Consider the following 21,725-nt stretch of genomic DNA (forward strand, 5'->3'; position numbering starts at 1 on the left):
AAAATCTTCACAAGATTTGTTATGTTTGGTTTGGTAGACATTTTTGTGAAAAACGTTGGGCACCTATAGTTTTGTTGCGATATATGCTAGATTGTATGATACTGACATCGTTGGTGGTCAGTGAGGCAATTATATCATATCATGCACAGACCAAAGTTTGGTTGCCCATGTCAGATTCTGAAGTTATTAGCGAGTTTAAGGAAAAATGTCCTGATGTTTCCGAAGATGATATTCCTAATAAACTCAAAACCGCAAAAGATCTCGGTAGAAAAATTATAGGTAAATTTACTCAAGGTGGTGCATATGATTATAAAAGACATCACGCACGATTAATTCTAGATGATGCCGAGTACGATTTTATAATCGCTGACACAACAGCGAAAAATATATTTGTAAATCGAGAAAGTGTTTATTTATCCGACGGAACAAAATTGGGTACGATCGTTAGTTACATAAATGACGTATCCCCGCAATATACTCATCTAAGATCTTCCATGTTGGCTTATGTTTCTATAAATTTATTATCGATGATTAATAGATTTCCTGAGACCGCAGTCAGAGTCGCAACAGATTCGTTTTATATTTCAAGTAAATATTTAGAACCTGTTATGAAATTTACAAGTAATGATGAACGATGGGGTTCGTGGAGAATAAAAAAGGAACTATTACACAATTATGCAGAATCAGCAGATGTTCCAATAAGAGATTTTTATCGTAAGGGTAATAAAATATCAGAAATGTCGAAAGCACCATCGTTGAGTGATCCAATAACCAGATATAAGACAGTATATCTCAATGGACCTGGTGGATGCGGCAAAACAACTCGAACGATTAATGTTTTTAGAAATTCAGATATAATCGTGCTGACACCCACACATAGACTTGCACGTGAGATGAAACAGCGGCAAGTACAATCGTGCACGTATCATAGTTTCTTTCGGTGGCGCGGAGATACATGGACTCCTGAACGGATGGGAGAAAAATATATGCCTAAAATAATTATTTGGGATGAGATATGCACGGTGTCATTGGATACATTAAAAACGTTTCTTGATTGGTTGTTGACGAAAAATACCGCTATAATAATGTGTGGCGATCATGGTCAACCGCCGCCTTTTGTTGGACCATCTCCACATGATTGGTTAAAAAATTTCGTTGATTATTACGAAGAAATAGATGATGATCATAGAGCTCTTGATGCAAATTTGAAGGAATTTAAAAAATTAATCAGATTACAATCAAACAAAATTCAGTGTGAAATAATACGTGGAGTGATCTCAGAGACCTCAATGAGTGATTTTTTAAAATTATGGAGACCCACCGATTTGATCGTAGCAAGTAGAAAAATAATCAGAGACGCTTTACAACAGCAGTTATTTCAGCTGCATAAAGAAAAATATTCAGAATTACCCGTACCGTTGTGTTATAGACCATCAGATACACGAAAACAGAATATTAATGTTGATATTCCAGGACCCTTGACAGAGTCAAGGAAACAGAATCTCGTATTAAATGATATTGTCGCCGTTGATATCAGTGTGGTCGAAGATGCAATACACGCTGACAAATCTCCATGGGTGTTGGGATACGCTATGACAATCCACTCGTCTCAGGGATTAACTATTTCTGATACACGAGTTTGGATTGTAGACGATCGCATCGAGTGGTCAAATTTAGTTTATTTAGCGGTATCGAGGGTCAGAAATATATCTCAATTACGTAGAATTATAATTGCTGAAATCGTTGATAAATTTAACATCATCGATGATGATATAATAAGAAAAAAATTAATCGGATACAAACAATCTGATAAAAAAAATAAACACGACTTTGATCTTGATGTTGAATTTATTATTGAGTTAAAACAGCAGCAGAATAATCATTGCGCCAGTTGTAATTGTATAATGTTATGGCGATATTCGAGTAATGATTCAAGACAATTTACCGTAGATAGAAAAGATAATAGTCGCGGTCATATACGAGAAAATACCATGTTAACCTGTCTTGAGTGTAATCGACGTCGGGGTGCAGGCACCCTTAGCGCTAGCGCCTTGAGTGCAGGCACCCTTGGCGCTAGTGCTAGTTAAGTGATCGAAATCACTGAAGTGATTTTGGTGGTAGTTGTGTATCCGCGGGAATTATTTGTAGTTGTTCACGTGTAAATCCACGTTGAGGAGCGGCCGAATCTAATCTGTAGATTGCAGGTCTGGAAACGCCTACGTTTCTCCCAGTGGATCTTGTCACGGTAGATATTTTGTGTGTGGTAACACTCCAAATAGGATCAGTTGCTCTCGCTTTACCACCTTCAAGTTCACCAGGCTCATATAAATATCTGACTGTGACATCACCTAATATTTTTTGTTTTTCAACATCTTTTCGTTGTGTTGGTATATTTTTTTTGTAATTGCATTAATGGGTTTCATGTTGGTTGTTCGTGTGATCTCATTATTTAATGCAGCTATCACGCTTGGTAATCTTGCAACCCATTCGCGAGATCTTTTATCCTGAATAAATTCCCTCGCGTATTGATATCCAAATAACCGCTCAGCAAGTGTTCGATTAAATCGCTCAACAATTGCTTGATCACGATGAATTGCAGTATGACCTCGTCGTATTTTGGTATTATGTCGTTTCATCAGCGATGATACTGGACCAAGAAATTCCTTGCCAGGATCAACCTGTAGTAGCTGTGGCCATCGCAGACCACCATGTGGTCCGAGTCCTCGTTGATAAATTCGTTCAAACGCATCGGCTACTTCAGATGATGTTTTCGCTGATAGCGGCTCTGCTTCTTTATATCTACTTGCAACATCAACTACGGTTAACGCGTATTTGTATGTTTTTCCACGCACAGTATCATGCGGTAAAAACAGAATATCAGCTTAATGAACTTCATTAGGAACACTGACATCGAAATACGCGTACTGAATTTGTTTAGGACGTGGTAGATAAATTTGCCATATTGCTTGTTTGGATAACCACGCTTTAGCAGTAGAATGTTTAACCGCTGCTGCATCAGCGAGTTTACCAATTGCTGCTTTGCCTCTCCAGTATCCTCTTGGTGAATAATAAATTAATTCCATTATTAATTACCAGCTCCAAGCGCTAATTTACCTTTCATCGAGGATCTTACTAACCAATTAGCTAATGATTCTCTAATATTTTTATTTTTTATAGAATTTAATGCATGAATTAATTTCACATCTGCAATATGCCTATGTTGTAGATTTTTACTCTTATAAGCTACATCATGAACATGACAAGCTCGATCAATAGCATTTATTGGTTCCTCGCCTGGTTTTGGTTGATCCTGATTATCGAGCCTGATATCGAGTCGAGTACCAGGACCGCAATAATTATATCCTGGTAGATGTTTTTCTCCACTGTATTTAGCCCATGGAGCACCTGGAAACTTTGACATCAAATTAGCAATATCACCACCGCGCCTATTAGGTAAAAACGAAAATTTCTTTCTACCGCATATAGAACATTTTCCACCGTACACTATTTTTTTGTTTTTTGTTATAACCGTAGCTAAATCAGTAGTTGGAGTTTTAACTTTACAGCGTAAACAATATAGATTCATGTTATAATATATATGGATATAATTGATTTCTCAGCAACTCGGCAGCGAGAGCCAGTTAAGCATCATCCTGCGCTACCGAACTCCATCAGAATGATTATCATAGGACCATCTGGATCGGGTAAGACGCAGTTATTACTTAATCTGATAATGAGATGGTTGAAATGGGATAAATTATATTTAGTAGCACCATCCGTTGATGATCAACGATGTCATGATGTACTTAAAGATTTCAATGAAAACGCACGATTACTGGATGAGGATAATGATGTTATAGAGTTTATAACCGATATTGATGAAGCACCATCCGTAGATTCCATAGACGGATTTATTAATAATTTAGTTGTATATGACGATGTGATGCTAGATAAACAATCAAATCCAGCCAGAATATTTTCCCGAGGTAGACATAAAAATACAGACGTAATCTATGTTACTCAACGATATACACAAATTCCGAAGGTGATCAGAGACAACTGCAACATTTTAGTTGTGTTTAATGGCGTAGACACACACACACTTAGAAATATTCATCAAACTTGGTGTGGTGGTGACATGGATATAATTAAATTCAAAAATTTCTTCTCACGAGCGCAAGCTACTCCGCATGGATTTATAACAATAAATCTACATGATCCAAGAACAAGATATCGTGTGGGTCTTGATAAAATATTTGGGTAACAGGGGTGATGATAAAATTAAATTAAATTAAACAGATATCATTAATATAATGAACAACTGTGCGTGGCTGCGTCAAGGAACAACAGATAAATGCAACAAAAGGTGCCGTGGAGAATATTGCAAGAAACATAATTATCTTATAAAGAAAAATTCTCATGCTGGTCCACAAAGTTGTGTTGGATGTAACAACGGTGTTAGAGGATTATATCGGATTTGCAAAAATTGCGGTGGAGATCAATATCGAAGTTTGATGATATATTATAAACACAGAAAGAACATAAATCCAAAAATAGAAAAACCACCATCAGAACTTGAATATTACTTGAAACATAGAACAAATTCCGAAGATTCAGATGAAGATGAAACAGATGAAGATTCCGAAGATTCCGAAGTTTCAGATGAAAAGAAAAATATTCATCAAATTTAAAATTTCTTTTACAACATAGATAGCAGCAGAGAGGGTGCGTCTACAATTCTGTTTGGGACAAACAATAATCGTAGATGTGGTATTGACCTCTATGAGTGGTCACTATTTTTTTTTGGTCAAACACAGGGTGACCACTCCCTTAAGTGGTCTGTTCACCCTCTCTGCTGCTTGGGGGTTCTAACCTGTAATAGTTACAAAGAAAATCAAGGGATGGGGATTCTAATCTGTAATAATATATTATTACATGTCAGAACCCCCATCCCTTGATTTTCTTTGCAAAGAGCCCTGTGGTGCAAGGAGTCGGCATGTAGAATGTAAATATGGAATTAAATGTATTAAACAAAAACCATCTTCCTTTTCTAATTTCCCAGCTGACACACAGTTATATCAGAATCAGAATAGGCACTACAACAACAGACCTGGATCTACCAGCATATTATGTGATGTCAGATCAGATCTGTGCGGCCTGCAGTTGGACTCTGCTTATAAGTGAGTATTTATATACACATTTGGTATATATAGCAAGAATGGGGGTCGTATTGTAAAAGCCAGATGTGATGGTTGAAACATCAGGTATCATGGTAAATGTGTCAACATAAGTACAGAGACACAATACAGTATTCTTAGGAAGACAGACATAATACTGTACATTATTCTTAGGAAGACAGACACAATACCATATTCTTTGGAACACAGACATAATACTGTACAGTATTCTTTGGAACACAGACATAATACTGTACAGTATTCTTTGGAAGACAGACACAATACTATTCTTAGGAAGACAGACATAATACTGTACATTGTTCTTAGGAAGACAGACACAATACAGTATTCTTTGGAACACAGACATAATACTGTACAGTATTCTTTGGAAGACAGTCATAATACTATTCTTAGAAAGACAGACATAATACAGTATTCTTAAGAAGACAGACATAATACAGTATTCACAGGAAGACAGATATAGTACTGTACATTATTCTTTGGAAGACAGACAATACTGTTTCTTAGGAACACAGACATAATACTGTATGTTATTCATTGAAATACAGACATAATACAGTGTTCTTGGGAAGACAAGTTTAACTTGGATCTGTACCCAGTTTGGATTGTCAAATTTGTCATAAAGCTCATGTGTTCATATCAGTAGTTTAAAATCAGCAAATGAGTATTCTTTTGTTGCCAGACCATTCTCACAGAGTATTTTTCAGTAAAAGCAACAATTCCCAGATTTGTGCATCCCTTGCACCAAAATTGTTGCAATCACTACACACATCAAACCTTCCACGGGACTGGAAATATACCTTCATCATCCCCATTTATAAGAGAGGACATAGGACAAAATCATCAAACTACAAACCAGTATCTTTGAAAGCTGTAGTTGCAAAAATTCTTGAACACACTGAGGTTAAGTGAAACAACTCAGACTGACCATTGATAGCATTACAAACATCATGGACAATGAAACACAAAAAGATCATGTGGCTATTATGGATGTTTCTAAAGCTTTTGCCAAGGTTTCTCATCTCAGACTGTCAAATTAACCTGTCATACTATGCAATCCAAAAGGGTATCCTGAGGTGGATTGAATGTTTCCTTTCTGGTTGGAGGAAAAATATCTTCCTACATCAGCAACAGCCACAGTCGCATCTGAAGACATCCAGGGATCTGTTTTGGACTGTTCTGAAAAAACCCAGGGATCTGTTTTGGACTGTTCTGAACACCCCAAGGATCTGTTTTGGACTGTTCTGAAGACCCCAGGGATCTGTTTTGGACTGTTCTGAAGACCCCCAGGGATCTGTTTGGACTGTTCTGAAGACCCCCAGGGAACTGTTTTGGACTGTTCTGAAGACCCCCCCCGATCTGTTTTGGACTGTTCTGAAGACCCCCAGGGATCTGTTTTGGACTGTTCCTCCTTTATAAATATGATACTGCTGACCAACTACAATTGATAGGTTACCTCTTTACTGATTACTGTAGTCTTTATGGCCCAATTACCAACATAAATGATTACATCTTACTCCAACAAGATCTAAACAACAGCCAAGTGGAACAACACCTGGAATTGTAGTTTTGCATAATAATGAAACTTCATAGTGCCAAGAAGCACCATTAAAGGGCTTAAGATATACAAAAAACTAACCAAAACATAAAAAACAAATACTACATAACTGTGCAGTCAAAGGGGTGACAAGAGGAGCAAGTGGTTGTCACAGAATGATTTGTCTTTGCTTTATAATGTCTCATCCCAGGTGTTAATATATGTGATGAAGGAAATACAGACAAGTGAATAATGTAAAGTGTCAAATTTTGAATTGTATTGAACCTTAAAGTTGAATGCATTGAGAATTAAGATTGTATCACATTTAAGCCAGAAAAGTCTTTGTGAAGGGTCACTTTAACCTTTCCTGTTTTCTCTCCCATGTCAGTGTTAAAACTTGAAAGGCTAGAATCTATGACTCAGTAAGATTGAACAGGGCATTGCAATGCTGTCCTGAGAAAGTAAACATTTGAGCTACCAACCATAATCGCTTGATAGTAACCCATGTCAAATTATCATTTTGAAAGGGAAATTGATATGCCCCTTACTTCACAGATTCTATTCAGTCTAAAATGTAACAAAAGAAATGATTATCTTGGCATAATTTAGGAACCACTGCTTATGACTGGCCAGAGTAAATTAAGGTGTACACCTTGAAAATAATGTGAATCTAAAGAACAAAACAAGAAAAGGGGACCAGGTGGTTGTCTTGTAAGAAAAGACAGGGTTTAGTGCTAGGACGCACAATTTCTGAAAGAGAACAGTATTAAGGTATATAATTTAAATTTCCCACATAATTCTTTTGATTGTTTGTTTTATGCAAATGTGTTAATATGACTAGGATTCATATTATGTATCACTTATTCAATTTATAGGAAATCTGTTAATGCTATAGTTGTTATGCAATTTATCTCTTTAATTTTACAGTTACTAGTTCATTGATAGAATTGACAATTGCATGCTATCCAAGTTTTCATATGTGTAGGATTTTATAGGCTTATATGAAATAATTTCCTTTGTCTGTTAGCGCGATACTGATTATCATGAGTTAACAATAATCACATATTTATATTTGATTTTGTAATGTTTAAATAATCTTGTAAGTTAGGGATTGCTGTGAGCTAGAATTTTTTTAATTTTATGCAATAGTAATCGAGCATGTGGTAGTGTAGATAAAGAGATATGGTAACGTTAGATATACTGCTAATGTGTTAATTATGGCCTTTCACTGTGAAGTGAGGGTGTTGTTCTATCTGATTAGTTCAGAATTTATGCAATGTGGATAGCTTGTATGTTTCTGAGTAACGTAAATGAAAGAATTTATGTACATGTAGAAATGGTACATAGAGAGATTATGGTGTAATTTTGTCCTTAAAGGAACATCTTTCTGGAGAGAGATGGAACAGACTGAAGAAAGAAGCCCAAAAGAAAGAAGTTACAAGGTCAGAATAAAGGACTAGGAAGTCCAGAAGGGGGTGAAGCATAGAGAATAGGAAGGCTCGAGGAAACAGGAAGACGTCGATACATGGTTATGGGAGAAAGGTGATGTAATCATTTGTGGACATTGCGCTCTTTTTACCACTCATTATTATGATGAAATAAATCCAAATTAGACACAGCTATTAAATTCTGTTGACATAGTTTAGTCTGAATTGGAATTGCCACTATTAATTTGTTTTGATTAAATTTGTTATTTTTCTTGTCTAAGGGGCTTGTATTGCATTATTTCTGCCCAATATTCTTGCTTAGTTCTCTGATGAAATTCTATCGTCAACTCCCACTGGGCTATAATGTCGAGGGAGGTCATCCTTCAGATAACACCATCCAAATCCAATTAACCACCCTCTTACTAAGAGGGCAACATCACAAGTAACTATAACTGCAATCTAAATAAAATATAAACAAAAATAAAGCATGGTTACAATTGGAAAAGTATTTGCTTTCTCTTGCCACTTTCCCACTAATACAAACTTAACAAAACTGTCACTATACAGAACGTTGCACCGTCTCAACTGTCTACTTAAATCTCTCAATAAAAGACAATAAACATGGATCAATTATTACAAATCGCACATTAGACTTCTTGTTATGAATAATTGAAAATGTAGGGTAAGGAGACATTAAACATACTGGAGTCTTTATCAGGACAAATTGTCAGTTGATCAGTTTTCTAGGTGTGACAAGACATTATCGATTCATGGCATCTGCAGCAAAGATTGCCAGACAGTGCAAAAGATGTTGGCCCATGCCTCAGCAGGTGAAAATTTAGCCATATCTACCTATGTCTGAGTACCATTTGTTGGTAATATAATGGGGGGAACTAATTTTATTTATGTAATACTTACCTGCTATTATTATTATGTTGCTATACATATCTTTTCCATGTGCCAATTTCTGGTGATAGCCCCCAGTCCAAGGAGAAAATTCCCTCCTCCAATCAGTAACCAGAGGTCAAGAACAAAAACATGATTCCAGTACATGGAGAAAATTCCCTCCTCCAATCAGTAACTAGAGGTCAAGAACAAAAACATGATCCCAGTCCAAGGAGAAAATTCTCTCCTCCAATCAGTACCTAGAAGTCAAGAACAAAAACATGATCCCAGTCCAAGGAGAAAATTCCCTCCTCCAGTCAGTAACTAGAGGTCAAGAATAAAAACATGATCCCAGTCTGATTCCTTCACTATTTCTGGTTTTTCCGAATATCATCCTTCTCTGACTTAAACCAAGATTGAAAGGATATCTGGATCATGGCCGGCCTTAGGCCCATTGGGCCCAATCAGGTCCATTGCTCACAGAAGCCCCAGGCATAAATAATTTAAAAATATATATCAATAGAAAGAAAGTCATTTTAAAGTGATGGAAGAGAATTTTAAGTTCAGTATCATGCAAAACTGGTTTAAAAGTTTATTTCCAAATGCCATTGCTCACAGGGGGCCCCTGCACATAAATCCAGGGGGCTCCACCAAAATGATATAAATCTGGCCCTGCATTTGCTAAGGCCAGTGCTGATCAGGATTGGGAGGGAGAAGGAAAATTAGGTAATAATCACAGGTATTTTTTACATAATTAAAATTAGTTTTACACCCCACCCCCCAGGAACTATATTTTAATAGCAGTAATATATTACCCCAAAATGACATCACAATTAAGCATGTGGACAGCTCTGGTTGGCAGGACTGCTTGTCAGTGAAGGAATGGGATATGATGTAAAAGTATCACTAAATGAAGTGTGTGACTGCTATATGCAAAAGTTAAATGGCATTAATAATTATAAAGGACTGTCAGTACTATATGAACTCAAATTATGAAGGATAAAATTTATCCCATTTGTTTGTTTTTAGTTATTGTCATGTATATTTCTCTCATGCTGATACATTCTGCGGGTCTTTTGGCATTTATTTCCAAACAATCATGTGTTATTGTTATCACAAATGGATTGCTATTATTTATTGCAAATGGATTGCTATTATTTATTACAAATGGATTATTATTTATTACAAATGGATTGCTATTATTTATTACAAATGGATTGCTATTATTTATTACAAATGAATTGCTATTATTTATTACAAATCAATCTGAAGCAGTGTAATTGAATAATGATATGATCGATGAATACAGACTGTTGATGTCATTCTGATAATATACATTTAATTTTAAATCCCAGGGGAAAAAAGTGCTACTGTTGGGAACAACAAAAAACGGGGACAGTCGGCCAACTGGACACATATTTTTTGGGCCTTATGTGCATCCAGAATCATATCTAGTTTAATGGCATCAATTTTTTAAAATAAAATATGCCTTTTTATTTTCTTGCCATCTCAGTTTTTGTGATAATTTATTATGGTCAGATTTGCTTTAGTTTTTGGTAGAAACTAATATTAGTAATTAACAAGGAATGACTAACTGTAAAAGCAGGGTCAAGTTCATGAATGCAGAAATTATTATCACATTTCAGAGAATTGCTAGAAACAACAGAATAGTCAATAAACTCAGACTGGACAAAGGAGTCTTAGTTATCCCCAGCACAGATACAACTGAGACTGGGGATTCAATGGGAACAGGAGCTACTGAAGGTAGATAATTGTTTGCCAAATTGGCAACAAAAAAAAGGGAGACTGAATCATTGTTATCACTGAACAGTAAGAGAAAAAAACAACACTGTTCCACTGACATTACTTGAATTTTACTCCTCACTGATGTCAGGGAGAGAAGGAAGACTATTTATGGGTAAGGTTCTCAAATGAAGCTTCACTCAAAGATTAACAATAAGGTTGAATCATGACAAAAGAACACATAAAAGGTTCCATCTAGGAAAGTATCTGAATGATCTGGATCTAACCAGAGTCAACAGAAAACTTAAGAAAGCTGAAGGGGGCTGCATATATACTAAGCCATTTTTGTTTCCTTGAAGAGAAAAAGAAGAAAGCTGCAGCTGCCATTAATGGGGAGCAGACAGGATCAATGAATTTCCTACTGCACTAATAAGGAAAATTCTGCACTTTAGAAAATAAACATTGGCTAAATTGGTTACAATAAATTTATTTCAGTGACAGTTAAGAAACTTCAGCTACAAACTGCTATGTTATAGATGGGGCTGTTAAATAGGATGACCCAAGTCAGGTGGCTATGTGTAATATAAATGACACATATCCCAAGCCAAAATTGACATTCGTTTAGTGCACATTCTTGTCCTTATTGTATAACAGTGTTGACAATGGATACTGCTCTGATTTCTTTAGAACATTTGCCAATTGAAAGTTCTGTGTATTCAACCTTGTGAACAATATGCTGTTCTGGACTGTAGATACCACCATTAACTGCTTAAGGACTAAGCACACAATTCACATTTCTGTGTAAGTTTGGAAATATAATGAAAAGGGGGAAGAACATATCATAATGTGAAAATATTCCAAGATACAGTAAAGGCACCAACAAGTGAAACTGGAGGGTCTGGTTTGTATGAAATATATCTTGGCAGCTGACACTTTGTTAGAGATGGCAGGCCTTCTACAATTCCAGAGTTGATCAAAGGGTAACAACTCTGCCACAAACTGCTTTAAGAACCTCCAGGAGGTTCATGTGTGATGCTTTCCAGTGGTGCTTGAGTCAGCAAGTTGTCATCATTGTTGGGGGTGGGGATATCCCCAACACTATCATCAACTTGGAATGTTTGAGACAATGCAGCCAACATCTGGTTTTGAAGTGACATCAAAGAGATTTTCCAGTGGATGATTTTTTTAAAAATGAACTAATTTTTGTGTTATTGTTTGAAATAAATTTGGAGGAAACAGTCAAACACTTACAATGGCCACCATTTCTATATTGACCATTTCTATATTGGTGTTTGGTCACTGTTTGCAAATTACTGATGGGGCCCCGAGTGGCTGAGTGGTCTAAAGCAATCTCCATTACGGATCACTGCCATCTCATCTCTGTCTGTGTGGGTTCGAGTCTCTGATTCAGCTAATGTGGGTATGTGAGAAAGCTTGCCAGCAGTTTCTTGTGGGTCATTGGTTCTTTTCCTGGGTTCTTCCTCCACCATTAATACTGGCCACCATGTATAGCCTATTGTGTGCTGAAAAATGGTGTTAAACCCTACAAAAACAACAACAACAACAACAATGAATTACTGACCTCATATTATTTCATGCTGCAACTGGCATATATCCTAAATCATTATAAAGAAAATATCATGTGAACCTGCAACCCCCCAAAATCTTGACTTTGTCTGTGTTCCACATACATTTAAAGCCTTTATATGCCTTGTTAGCAAAAACTCTAACATTTTTTCATGAAATACCATATTCAACAGTCATACACAAATTAAAATGATTTGTTGCTCTTAAAACCGATAGTGCATATTCATTAAATTTATACATCACCTGAAATTGCAAATTAATAAATTGCCATTTTAAAATTATGTTATGATTAGATATTTTTGTTCAATGTTCATATTGTAAAAATAAAATAAAAAAATAATTCTAACCATTATTTGCAGCAATTAAACAGTTCTTGAAGGAGATGAAAGCATTACGATGTGGAACAGAAAGAAGGAAGTGTCACAGTTCCCAATAAATATCTATGATTATGTGTTTAAATCAAGAATCATCATATACTGACCCTCTGTTATTCATTATGACAATATTCATATTGATACTCACAAATAAAATGATGTGAATTTAGTGTCTTTTCTTCCCAATTCTGCAAAATGGTTTAACTTGTACCTCTTATTTGGATATACTAAATATGAACATTTTTAATCTGTACACTAGACTCTCTAGAGGACAATCCCACCTGAAGCAGACTGCCTGACATTTATATTTCAGTATTTCTTTTGATCACGTATGTCAAGTCTAGCTTGGAATATATATTACACATAATAAAATAAAAAATGTACTAAAATTCTGTGATAAATTTATTATGAGTAACATGACATTTATGCAGTCTGATTCTCAGGTATAAACATATGATTTTTTGTATAAAATGAACTTTCCTATGTTTTTGAACCCAATATAGGTGGAACTGTTTTCATTTTTGATATTTTGTATGTAGTCACGTGCTGGGGAGAGTTATGGTTCTTGCTGTCACAGGTGAACTTGACAAAAAGACACACTTCAGGGGCTTTTCACAAATATTCCCCACACATTTTGCCATTATTCTTTTAAAAGAACTCTGAAGTATTTAAAAAGCAGGCATAGGTGAGTGCATACTTTCATTTTATGCATTTATTTCTGCTGAAAATGTTGTGGAAAATTAGCATTTCATATATGTCTAATTGACAGTTAACCTTTCAACTATGAATACATTCTCATGTTGGCTTTATACAAATGAAAGCGGAGAAAGTTACAGGTGTAATTAGGTTTCCATTCAAGATGTTAATTTTGATCACCAGCACCTGTTGTCATTTCTAGGAGATCAGCCAGCTTGCTGTTGTCACAACTGTTCATTTGCATTGCACTGGTTATTTATATCAGCTATAAGCGACCATGTTTGTGTCTAATGATTCTTATGACGTCACTCGAAACGACATGAGCTCCAATAACATGCCTGATCTTGAGGTCATGAACCATATTGACACTAGAAATAGTCACAGCAAAGAAGATGTGAACCATGTTGACACTAGAAATAGTCACAGCAAAGATGTGAACCATACTGACACTAGAATTTATATAGTTACAGCAAAGAAAATGTGAACCATATTGACACAAGAAATAGTCACAGCAAAGAAGATGTGAACCATATTGACACTAGAAATAGTCACAGCAAAGAAGATGTGAACCATATTGACACTAGAAATAGTCACAATGAAGAGGGCAAAACTCATAGCCCTGCTAATCAAAATGCAGACCCATGACACCAGTTTCACTAACATGTTCAATATTGGGGTCATGATACAGTTGCAGTGTTTCCTACAAAAATGAAAGCCTTTTGTTCATCTGTAACCCTTCATGGTTGGCCATAGTTTCTTACTAAAAAGGGGCCCCGAGTGGCCGAGTGGTCTAAAGCGCTCTCCGTTACGGATCACTGCCATCTCACCTCTGTCTGCGTGAGTTCGAGTCTAGGATTCGGCTAATGTGGGTATGTGAGAAAGCTTGCCAGTAGCTTCTCGTGGGTCGGTGGTTCTTCCCGGGGTTTTCCTGGGTTCTTCCTCCACCATTAATGCTGGCCGCCATGTATAGCCTATCGTGTGCTGAAAAATGGCGTTAAACCCCACAACAACAACAACAACTTACTAAAAAAATTCCATGTGAAACAAGAGTCTGGTCTTAGTTGTACATGTATCACATCATCCAACATTAATGGCATTATGGTACAAGCACTGACCAATGCACTAAAACTTTGCTGTAGGAAGGAATCGCTGTCCACTTAGCGCAAAATAAAGGAAACAGTGCTAATATGAATCCAAGAGTCTTGCAATGTGTGGGATGTCCTGAACTAATGGAAAAACTACACAAACCTTTTAAGTGGCAAAAACCACAAACTGACCATCAAATTGGACTTGTGTACTGACCAGTCATGTGAACTTTGCATCATCTCTTGGGGTTCCTTAGGGTATAAAAGGGTCAATGAAATCAGTGTTTTCGTCAAATATATAAATGTTATCCGACTGTAAATAACCCTGATGTCTCAGTCTTCCCATGAGTGGTATTCATGCATTGACTATTCAAATGTTAATTAGTAATGTCAACCAGTGCTCTTCACTGTGAAGAAGAACAAGATGAGACTGCAGAGTTAAGGTAGTGATTTGAAGATATTTACCCCTAGCTTCATCACGGAGGAAGTGTGGAGGAGATTAACTGACTTGCTGTGACAAATGGAGAAACAATACCTCGAATGAGCTGTATTTGAAACATGTTTATGAATCTTTGATATTTGAAGAATGAAGCTGGATTAGGTTTGTTATTTTCTGTCCTTTTAAGCATGGTTGGCCAGGTGCACAACTAAGCATGGTACACATATGCAATCATACCCACCACTCCTGAACTTTGATTCAGGTCTGTAGAAGACAATCTTTAACAGTTAAGTGAATTGTTTAAAAGCAAATGTGAAATAAATGACTAGAGTCTGTCTTTTTCTTGCCCACAATTTTAACAGTTCCATCTTAGAAAAAGTTCCTACCAGGTTAAACTGTAAAAACTGTTGATAGTATTTATTTTACAATTGAAAAGTTTTGCATACTTTCTTCTTTGGCCAAACCTGATGTATTTAATTTTTATATATTTAGACTATGAATTCTTAGCTATACCAATAATAACTGGCCTGCATATAGGTGTTGGATCCTGGTTAAGCCATCAAAGGGACATAGTTTACGTTTTTCTATGAAGATCAGCATACACGTACAGAATTTATTAAATTTAAGGGAAGCCTGTCAGTTTTGCAGTGGGCGAATGTCCCCTGCCCTTGTTCATGATACAAAGCTTCACACAACACAAACAAAAAACAAATAACAACCAGTCCACATAAAGCAAATGTAACAAAAAATAACCAGCCCATAGAAAGTAGACATAATATCCCACAAACCCTCCTGATCTTGAATGTTCTGATTGTAAGTTTAGCCAGCACCAGGACATCTTCAAGGTAAATGTGAATATCACCATGGCGGACATACTTCTGCACAGACAAGACATCACCCCAGTACTTGTCACACTGTTGCTGCAAGGTGTAAACAATTAATTAATTAGTGTAAATTCATACTTGGGCAAAGGGTACCAAGTTTAATGAATATTGTTATTATTAAAATTTTAGAATGACAGGTTTCATGCATTATACAAACCTACACGGATATAGTAAACATATTCAAATTTTGGCTAGTGAAAATGTGGTTCATACAGCTTTAGAAGTATAAATTTCAAGGACTTGTTAATGACTTTCTGGGGCCTGTGCAATAATTTTCAAAGACCTAATTAATGACATGGTATGATCAATTTGTAGCTATTCGTAGATCATGGACTATTTATGTTTCGAAGAATAAACATAACCAGAACTGTTACAGAAAATAATGCAACTGCAGACATTTGACTTTTCTCAAAAAAATTCAAGGACTTTCAAGCATTTTATCCCTGATTAATAAAATTCAGGGTTTACAGGTACTTGTATGAATCCTGTATAAACCACAAATTTTAAGGCCCAATGACTTTCGTCTAGCCGTGAATTACATTTTGAATTGCTTTCCCAATCCATGAATTTAAGTCTTAAATTTTTTAAAATTATTTGCGAAATATTATCATCTTTGCTAGCTAAGGGTCACTTTTCCACTTTTTCTAAACTGGAGTAGCAACCCTAGGCTAGTGACAATGCAGTACTGTATGAAAGGAAGACAATTTTAGGAACACACACACACACAAGATGACTCAGGGATTTAAAAAATAACGTATTTTTGCAAATTAGACAATAAAATTCACAAAATATTACAGCATAAAATATCATTAATTTGCAAAGTTTTATGTCATAAATATGCTGATTTATTTTACTTACTAAAATACAATAATTTATTGTGTAATACATAAACAGAAGGCCCAAGTGAGCTTGAAATTGTTCACCTGCCAGACATCTATAGTACTTATTTCTGACTGTGCCACTGACCACTTTTTTATATCTGGCAAAAAGAAAATCACTTCCATGGAAAATTAATGGTGCAAAAAAAACAACTCTATAACAGAAAAGGTTAAAGAACATCACTGTTCATTTAGAATATGCTGAATCAAGCATGGCCCTTAATGGCTTGTGGAATCAAATATAACCCTCGTCACAAAAGGCTGTATAAGACTATCAATTTTTATTGGCTGGACAAAATGTTATATAAATTCTAATTTGCATAGGCACCAATTCTAAGCATACATTTGATTAATCACAGAAAGGAAACAATTTGGAGCAGACACAATTGGCCCAAACCCTTCACATGTCTTTATGAAGAAGTGCAAAACACTGTGAAAATGTTGACTCAAGTGACAATAATGCAATTCTGAAGGGAGAAATTGAAACAAGCATGAATTATGAAATTCTCATTATGCAGGGCCTTCCATTAAAGTTAGAGGGTGAGTTGACAAAGTATGTGGTGGTGGTGGGGGACCTCACTCAATGGGGATACAGATTTTTGTAAATAGCTGGAGTATTAAGTGAAAGTAGCCAGGTAAATCACCAAGCTTCTGGCTGATATGGATGTGGAAGTTTATAATCAGAAGACTTATTCAGGGTCTCCTGAAACTGGGATGCAAATAGTGACTGAATTTTAAACTTATCATACATACTTGCCTATAAGCTGAGACCAACTACAAACTGCACAGAACCAGATCTGCAGGCAGATCTGGGTCTGGTCAGTTTGTTAGGAGTAGTCAGTAAAACAAACAAAATAAAAATTGATCTCTAGGCACATTATGCTACAGCAGATCAAGAGCTTAGTTGTTTGCAATTTGTCTCGACTTATAAGCGAGTATATACAGTACAAATGGCTGTGTTATGATCATGAAAATAACATGATACAGTTCTTTTCATTTTAATACAAGCTTCTGTACATGCCAGTCTGAAAGTAAATGCCATAAAGTTTTGGTTTTAAGCTGACGATTTGCAGTCTATCTTTGCCAGAGTCAAGTGAGCGATGTCTGAAAAGAAAGAGGCTCTAACTGTACCCTTAGACTGCATAATTGGCTTGCTAAAGTAAACTTGCCAATTTAAGTTTGATGGGACTATTACTTGACATTGGCTATACAATGAATGACAAGTTTACACACAATGATGCCATGACTCTGCTGGAATCAACATTCCTATTAAGTTGCTAAAGTCACCTTTTGTTAGTGCTACTGCAGTTGAAAACACTAACATTCAAAAAAGAAACTTGTTATGTGTGCACATTTTGTATACTATGCCAAATTTACTTCAATTAGTCAAAACATGATGGTAGCTAGTGGTACCAGTCAATATGTACCACATACCTTTCATAAATGTTGAGGAAAAAGAAATGTTCAAAAGTCAAAAGTCATGGGACTGGGTAGTGATGAAAAATAAGATCAGGTAAAGAACGGATCAGGAAATTGTATTAAGGCCACTTGTTGAGAAAATTCCCTATCATGGTACTAGGTAGTGATGGGGATAAGATCAGGACAAGAACAGAACAGGAAAGGGTGTTAAGTCACTTACTGAGAATCAATTGTGACACTCCTTTACATTCATAGCATTTTCCATAGACTTGCCTTTGTCAAATCACAGGCAAACCAATTTCATCCCTTACCTAAAGAAGTACAAAGGAACTTTAACTGGCCTGCTTTATTGTTTTCAAGGCTGCAAACAGCACATGTGAGAAGCTTCAAAAAACATAATCTTCAAGAAATGAACATGTTTTGAATATCAAGGAGGTTTACAAAGTGAGATGGTTCTTAACACACTATAAAGGACATCCACAAGGTGAGATGGTTCTTAGCAGGCGATCAAGGAGGTCTAAGTGAAATGATTCTCAGCATGCAATCAATGAGGTCTACAAACTGAGATGGTCCTCAGAACACAATCAAGGAGGTCTACAAGGTGAGATGGTTCTTAGCAGGCGATCAAGGAGGTCTAAATGAGATGTTCTCAGTATACAATCAAGGAGGTCTAGAAACTGAGACGGTTCTGAGATGGAATCTGCCACAGCAAATCAGATCTATCTTGTGCAGCTCAAGAAATTACTTTCTGAGGTAAATAAGAGGTCCAAACTGGCCAGATATCATTTATCTGACACCTGCCTAACAACACAGCACATGTGAGGTTTTAAAAATATCTGGGTCAGGAGGATGCTTTCTACTGAAATTTCTTCCAATGTTGTTGATTGCATATTTTATGAAATCAACTGTTTCATGGGTTTCTCTAGTTTGTGTATTTTCATTCATATCTGAGTGTTATTGTATGGCTCTACAAACAGTGTTATTGTATGGTTCAACAAAATCAAGAATAAAAGCAACTATTTTGAAATTCTATGAGTTTTCAAGGTAACCCTTACAATTCAAGGATTTCTGACAAATCCACAAATCATAGACCAATTCAATTGTGGATTAACATAATTTGAACAATACAAAAGACCTTCAAGCCAGAATGCTGTAAAATTTTGGATAAATTCCATTAATGGTTTTTAAGAAGAAACATTTCCTTATATGCAGCTGAAATGAATAATGATAAATATTCTAGAAGAAAATCTATATTTGAATATTAGTCTGTTTACCAAGTGTGTAGTGACACATAAATTCAACTCAGTAGTTGACCATGCTGACCACTAACCTTTCGATCAGTTAAGTTAAAAAGAAAACTATCCCTCACACCTACTCCACTTCTCCTACTATACCCAAAGTGACAAACTTAGGCTGTTAAAAACCTGACTCCACTTAGCTAGTATTCTATGCAGAATTTTCTGATAATAAGTAATGGCACATTAAGGAATGGGTGGTATGGCAGCTCAGTGGTTAGCATGCAGGACTCATGATCAAAATGGGGGTCACAGGGTTGGAATCCCACCATCAGACCCATCCTGGGTCAGCTCCCATGGTGTGTAAAGTTACCTTACTAAACTAACTTGGTACTAAATAACCTACTTGTGTTGGTGTGCTGCAAAACATCAAACAAAAATCATTCAGGCTCTCGTAATTTATATTAATGTAAAGGAGATATTCCAAACTTGTTCCCATGAATAATTAAAGAACTTTACTGATCATTTAATGGCCACTTTTGCATAAAGTTTCTCTGTTGAACAAAATCTTGTCTTCTGGGGTTCTGGGTTATATACTTCCAGCCTGTCACAATGAACAGACTGCTTTCAGTATCTGGTGGTTATTGCTTACCCTGGACTGGAATAATCTAGCATCAACCATTTCAATCATTCGGAACTGAAAGTGGCCTAATTTCATTACATTAAGCATAAAAACCATGACATATATAGAGAAGATATAAAAGACACCAAATCATTTCAGTAAAGTATATGAACCTTTTACCTCACATAATCTGTTACTAAAGATATACATGTGCCATGCTATAGTGTGCTATAAATAGGTTTAGTATGCTATAAATAGAACACCTATTGCCTAAATGACTGTGTGAATAGGTCTGCCTGCATAATTTACAGTAGTTTGGTATGTGTTAATAAAGATCAACATAATTTTGACCATTTTACTTTTTTTGTAAAAATGTCATCAAAATAAAGGTTTAAGAGTAAGATCTGTTCTTTATTGTTGTATAATTATTTTTCACAGAAGAATTTTTTATATACATTATGATCTTGAAAGAACTCATTCACCATCAAGTCAGTGAAGTTGTGTGACCAACCGTAGCTGACCGATCTCGACCTCTAAATCTACCAGTGCATTGTCTAAGTCCGTATCGCTAAATCATCTGAATTTAATCAATTATAAAAATCATTGTCACCTACATAGATCTTGGAGCCTATATCTGACTTACCGAAGCCTTCATAATTCTAATTATAATCAAACCAACTCAATAAAATGCTGAACAAAATCCACAGAGAGTGAGAGTGGAGAATCTCAGCCAGTTACTTTAAATAGCTGATTACATCTATATATTAAAAGCATCCACATGATGTGACATAACAGTTATTTACATTGATGCCCATAGTTTCTAATGTTACATGTTTAGGCTCTTATAAAACGTAACAGAAAAGAGTGAAGACAACAAGATTTGTAAGATTTAACAAATAAGTTATTTCCTTAGAAAAAAAAGGTAAAAATGAGAAAAAAAACTTATGGTTTTACGAATCAAATCCAAAATAAATCCAAGAATTAAAAAATAGAAGTCCTATTATTAAAAAGTTCTAAATTATTAATCTGAGGTCAAATCCTGATGAAATCCAAAATGGAAGACGATGAGGTCAGTTGTAACCTGTGAAGTGCTGCAGTGACAACAGTCTCTTGTTGAATCACAGAAAATATTATTCCAGTTTGAGAATCTTTTATAAATTTCAATAAATGTCCTTGTCCAAGAATTAACTTAGAGCACTAATATTTCCAGGGAAAATAATTACTTTTCTTAAAAATAATTTGAAGAAAATAAAATAATTGCCCAAATGGACACAACATAAAACAGCTTGACTTCTCAAGTGTTAAGGCATGAATGACAATTCTTTCTCAAAACATTAGTAATAAACTACAATTCAAAACAGATATCCCAGATGGAGGTCAGGAGTTATTCTTCTGGGAAAACCAAAGGTTTGTAACAAGAAACACATGTTATTGTCACATACTCCCAGTATGGCCCTAACTGAAATCAATGGTTTTTACTCTGGGAAAGAATTTAAAAATATGTTTAAAACATTGTTTACTGCAACTGTCACTGACTTCTGAATCAAGGTCAGGAACTAGGTCAGCATTAGAAACAATATCTCTATAAAGATGTTTACATCAAAAATATTTAACAAATCAGTCAGAACTAAACTCTATTCTGGACAATATTAAATCCAGTAAATAAAATTACATTACAATAGCATGTAATGGAATAAAAAATAAACTTAAACAAAC

The 21,725-nt window shown here is 35.6% G+C and overlaps 1 protein-coding gene across 4 annotated transcripts in view; it reads right to left on the reverse strand.

Annotated features, from left to right (window-relative positions):
* LOC149807722 (receptor-type tyrosine-protein phosphatase epsilon-like) overlaps positions 1–21,725 on the reverse strand; it is a 294,518-nt gene that overhangs the window by 91,063 nt on the left and 181,730 nt on the right. For all 4 annotated transcript variants that reach the window (XM_089969775.1, XM_089969783.1, XM_089969765.1 and 1 more), the window contains one exon: positions 15,760–15,891. In XM_089969775.1, the coding sequence (XP_089825901.1) occupies positions 15,760–15,891 (132 nt within the window). The remainder of the gene's footprint in view (positions 1–15,759; positions 15,892–21,725) is intronic.

The sequence above is a fragment of the Sinohyriopsis cumingii genome, chromosome 1 (genome assembly GCF_028554795.1).
Source record: "Sinohyriopsis cumingii isolate HCF-2022 chromosome 1, ASM2855479v2, whole genome shotgun sequence".
NCBI lineage: Eukaryota > Metazoa > Mollusca > Bivalvia > Unionida > Unionidae > Sinohyriopsis > Sinohyriopsis cumingii.